A 4,950-nucleotide genomic window follows, 5' to 3' on the forward strand; every position below is an offset into this window, starting at 1 on the left:
TCTATAAGAAGCCTTAGGAAAAGTAGAGGAGAAATTAGAGAAGGAAAAGAAAGCCTTGTAAATTTTCATTCATTCAGGTTTGACTGTCAAAAAAAAAAAAAAAAGTAAAATATTATGATTTTGATGATCATATTCCTAAGTCGAACGAGAATGATTGGTGATAGAAAATATAAAACAGGTGAAACATACCAAAAGAAGTGGCAGAATTTTCAAGATGAGATGAATATGTCAATATTAGTTCTCTAGTTACGATGGATCTTACACTGATCCCTCATTGGTCATGGCGGTCGTTGAAGATTTGGGATCTGTAATTTCTGTACTAGATTTGGGGTTTTGGCAGTATAACATCCCATGTGATTGAACTCACTTTGAAATTTCCTTTGAAGTAGAGAACACGTACGTGTAGTAATTCCACAAAACTTTTAAAGCAGATGGGTTCGACATACCCACCAAAAAGTGATGAAATTATTAAATGTGGGACACATCAAAGTTGATCCATTTTTCTTTTGTTCTTTTTACCAAATTCAAGTTCTGATTAATGAATGTGACACAACACCATCTTGCAACTCCCACCATTTCTGCATATTAAATAAACTGGAAACATCAATATAAGACCTGATATCAAGGCCATGAGAATTTCAGAACTTTTATGCTACCTTTTAAATAAGAATAATGCTACATACAGTCGTGGAGTGTGCAAGAGATTGTGCTGGGTCGCTTGCACACTCACGACTGAAAGAATTATTTCTCTTTAAAGATAAGACAATACAACTCAAACAATAGGGCATGGGCACTAAGAAAAGATGGCCTTGAAGAAAGTAGGGCTGGGATACCTTATTATTCTTTTTTGGGGTGCTTTTATGTACACCTTTTTCATTTAGGGCCCTGCCTTTTTGGGTGCCAAAAGGGATCAAAATGCAGACCTATAGAAGAGATCAAAGGCACTCCCTTTGATTCCCTAATCCTTATCCTCACATCCCTCCCATGAACAACTCCTCCTTCAAGCCTGTGAAGCCTCTTGTACCCTACTGTGGTCCCTCTAGCCACCATCTTCCCATCCAAATAAATGTCATGTTTTTTTATTCTCTGGCCAAGCCCTATTGCTTCTTGAATCCTGATCACATTAAATCTCAGCCCTTCATCTCCTGCTCTAACTTCAATCCAATGGTCCCCTTCACCATGATTATCCTCCCTAGGCGCCCAATATGTCCATAAATGGTCATCATCCAGCACATTTTCAGGTCCAAAACCTCCCTCTTTTCCACCTCTTTGGCTACTAGCTTTTACCAAGCATTCCTTAGCCAAATTGGTAGAAAAAATGGTGTCAATTGCTTTTCTAAATTCTCTTAATCTGTGAACATCCTTTTCGGATATAAGACCAGTTGAATTAGGGGGCACGTTTAGCAGTAGAAGACAGTTTCTTCCTACTGATGCATAGTAAATCTGCAGTAGTTGGCTTAGCTTCTTTGGTGACTCTGATTTGTGCCAAAACCATCCCTGGCGGATCGAAACGTCACATTCCGGTGGCACCCAGTCTGTGCCTTTCGGATCACCAGTGTTAAGATAGCTGCAATATTGTCAAAAAGGAAAGTTCATTGCATCTTGCTCAGAGACCTCGCATCATTGTTAACATGAAAAGTACAATTGCTTTTTCGCATATGAATCTAAAAAATGGGGTACAGCTAATGATTCATTGGGAATTCGATAGCCAGCATATCCTCCTGTGCCAAGTTCACGTGCACGTTATGGCCAAATATGGAGTGCAAACAAGGAAGGAAAGAAAGTGATCACGGATTGCTTAGGTAATGCCACTTACTCAACAATGCTTGCATTCCCGATTGATAGCGAGGTCCGATTAACGGTGGACCAGCACGTGCTCCCGGCAGACCCCTTCTCATCTCCGACCCACCTGACGTCCGGACCGGCGTCGGAGAATATGTTAATGGAACTCTGCAACTCTCTAACCATGGAGAACCAATCCGTGAAGTAATATGTCATGTTTGTCTCGTTAGAACCCTTTGCTCCATCGAACCAAATTTCTCTCACACCACCATACCTAGCATGCATTGAATGGAAATTGACTTTATATAGAATTCAAATGCACCTAGTTTCTTGCTAATTCTGTTTAGTTTTTCATTTCATCCAAACAAAGATTAGCACAAAATTAAGAAACTTTACCTTTTGAGAAGCTCTTGGAGTTGGGCCAAGTAGTATTCATTGTAGGGTAAATCATGCCCGTATCTTGGATCATGTCGATCCCAAGGCGAGAGGTAGAGCCCCACATCAATTCCACGGGCTTTTGCCGCGTCGACAAGCTCCTGAACGACGTCTCCATTCCCATTTTTCCAAGGACTTCTGATGACAGAATGATCAGTGTACTTGGAAGGCCAAAGGCAAAAGCCGTCATGGTGTTTTGCAGTGAGGATTACAAGAGAGATTCCTGCATCCACAGCCGTGTTTACCCATTGATTTGCGTCGAGTCCGACGGGGTTGAAAATAGCAGGGCTTTCGTGCCCCGTGCCCCATTCAGAGTCAGTGAACGTGTTAACTCCGAAGTGCAGGAACATTATGAGCTCCCTTTGCTGCCATTTCAACTGGGAAAATGATGGAAGTGGAAGAATTGGCAGTGGTGGGGGTGGTACTTGTTCAAGTCTTGTAACAGCAAGTTCAAAATACAGTAAAAAAAGTGTTGTTATGCACAAAGAGCAACGCATCTTAGGCATAATAATGGATTGGTGGTGGTTGTTTTTTCTTCGTCCTTCTGTTTTCTCTATAAATATGTGGAAGAGAGGGAGGGGGGTGGTTTAAAAGCTGATATCCCGTGGATCAAGCCAAAAGAAAAGGGTCCAAGATTCTTTAAAATTTTAAATGGTGCAAACTTCAAAGCCGAATGGGGGATAGTTACTTTTTGAATGGAACTTTGCGTGGTTTTCTGGATTTTGAGCACATAGGCCTTCTTATATATTGCTGTATCATGTGTGCCAAGCACTCACGAGTCACGGGTTGGTTGGCTTTTTCTTTTTGATCTGAGTCTGTAACATGTGAGAACCATAAAGCTGCGTGGGAAAGAGATCTAGTGAACCCGAAAGTGAGTGTACGTTGTGTTAGCATATATTTACCAACTTTAATATCTTGTCTACGTTGGTCAATCATGTATATTGTCAATACACATCAAATTTTAGAGTTTTCTACGTACAATTTTTTACAGAGAGAACACCATACGACTGGCCTCGTTTGTTTTGAGAAAATATCTTATCTTATCTCATTTTATCTAATGATTACAATTTTATTAATTTTTAATACAAAATAAAATAAATAATTTAATTTTTTTAAATTTTAAAATAAAAATAATATTAAAAAATATACTCTAATAATATTTTTTTTAATTTTTTAATTTTAATCTCATATCATTTTTAAAAACAAACGAGTTATGTTGCCGATGATTTTGTAAGAAAAATCGTACAACTGTAACGTGTCCACACGAGCTTCCTAAGTCTGTTGATTAGCACATCCGTACACCCACAACAAGCCCCAAATGGTTTGCTACAGTTTAGTTTATCTTTTAGCCTACTTCCAATAACATGTACAAGAATAAAGTTTTCTTCTTGTAAAACAGTCACGAAATAATGAGAAAAAGGAATAGGGTAGAGGGATGAAGAAGTGAAGAAGTTTTCTTCATGGATGGTTTTGAAACTTCTTAGTCCTAAAATTTTCTATTATTTTAGGCATCAGTTCATTTTTATAAAATTTTTAATCTAATTTCATCTGATTATTATAATTTTTTTAAATTTTTACACAAAATAAAATAAATAATTCAACTTTTTTAAATCTCAAATTAAAAATAATATTAAAAAAAGTTAATTCTAATAATATTTTATTTAATTTTCAATTTTTATCTCTCATTTTATCTCATCTACGAAAACAAACGATGTCTTAATTTCAACGTGGACCCTAACATTTAAAAAGAATCTAAATTATAAAAATAAATATTAAATACAATATTAAAATGTTCAAATCTTATCACATTTTCTAGAATTGTAAATATTATTAATTAATTATGTTAAAATGTCCCTTTCGCATTTACACAGGTTGGCCCCATGGTAGGGCGGCCAGTTACCTCGTGTCGGTGGTGGGTATGCCTTTAGAAGACGGCCGACACGGTGTCGCTTTCTAAAAGAAGTTAGAATAGTAGTGCATGTGGAATGAGATTGAGAAGCGGTTGGATCCTCGTGATCTCCCAAGGCAAGTCCTTGACTCCTAATTCCCAAGATCATCGTAATTAAGTATTAAATAATGAAGATACGTCATTTTCTATATGCGTTTCGAGATTTGAGGAGGATTCGAATGGTGATCATGTGATTCATGTTGCATGATGCTTCTTCTCACACCATACCACAAAGGAAACAACCATAGAGAAAGATAAAACAGAATAATGAGACGTTGATTTTTCCTCGTGACTTGCTTGCACATAGTCTCGAAGGTTTGAGGTGTCATTTGGCTTCAAGTACCTTGGCAACGGAATATCATTAAAAAATCATGTTAGCATAAGTACTTATGCTATTTTCTATTCTTAGTTATATACATATACATATATAAATATATATTAAGTGATATAATGGATTCGATGGTTTAAATGAAAATTCATTTCAAATATAATATGTCGATTGATGTGATTTGAAATGATATAATTCAAAATTTTAAAAAAAATGCAACGTTTTTTGATGGAATGTGCAACTCATTTCAAGAAAATTCATCGATAAGTGTTAAAGTATTTTTGTGTATTTTTTTTTTATAAAAAAATATTAAAAAAATACACAAATGCTTAAAAAAATACATTTCGTTACAAATAATCGGTATAATTTCTCAGTGGCTATATCAATTTCATTTTTTGATCACACACGTGACTTGTTTTGCAACTCTTAACCTCTAATAGAATCCTCAATGGATTAG

General features: G+C 36.3%; 1 protein-coding gene across 1 annotated transcript; it reads right to left on the bottom strand.

Moving 5' to 3' along the window:
* Window positions 1-804: 804 nt before the first annotated feature.
* On the bottom strand, window positions 805-2,929 carry LOC108988917 (alpha-L-fucosidase 1-like). Its single transcript, XM_018962313.2, has 3 exons — window positions 2,179-2,929; window positions 1,817-2,056; window positions 805-1,567 (listed from the first exon to the last, which is right to left on the bottom strand). Exons 1-3 carry the CDS (start codon window positions 2,721-2,723, stop codon window positions 874-876), a joined length of 1,479 nt encoding a protein of 492 aa, XP_018817858.1. The 5' UTR covers window positions 2,724-2,929; the 3' UTR covers window positions 805-873.
* Window positions 2,930-4,950: the final 2,021 nt, after the last annotated feature.

The sequence above is a fragment of the Juglans regia genome, chromosome 10 (genome assembly GCF_001411555.2).
Source record: "Juglans regia cultivar Chandler chromosome 10, Walnut 2.0, whole genome shotgun sequence".
Classification (NCBI taxonomy): domain Eukaryota; kingdom Viridiplantae; phylum Streptophyta; class Magnoliopsida; order Fagales; family Juglandaceae; genus Juglans; species Juglans regia.

Excerpts from the sequence above, each read along its gene's own strand:
- LOC108988917 (XM_018962313.2), bottom strand. The coding sequence starts at position 2,723 with ATGCCTAAGATGCGTTGCTCTTTGTGCATAACAACACTTTTTTTACTG. Across the intron at positions 2,057-2,178 it reads CTCCAAGAGCTTCTCAAAAG|GTATGGTGGTGTGAGAGAAA; the intron begins GTAAAGTTTCTT and ends AATGCATGCTAG. Across the intron at positions 1,568-1,816 it reads GGGAATGCAAGCATTGTTGA|CTATCTTAACACTGGTGATC; the intron begins GTAAGTGGCATT and ends ACAATATTGCAG.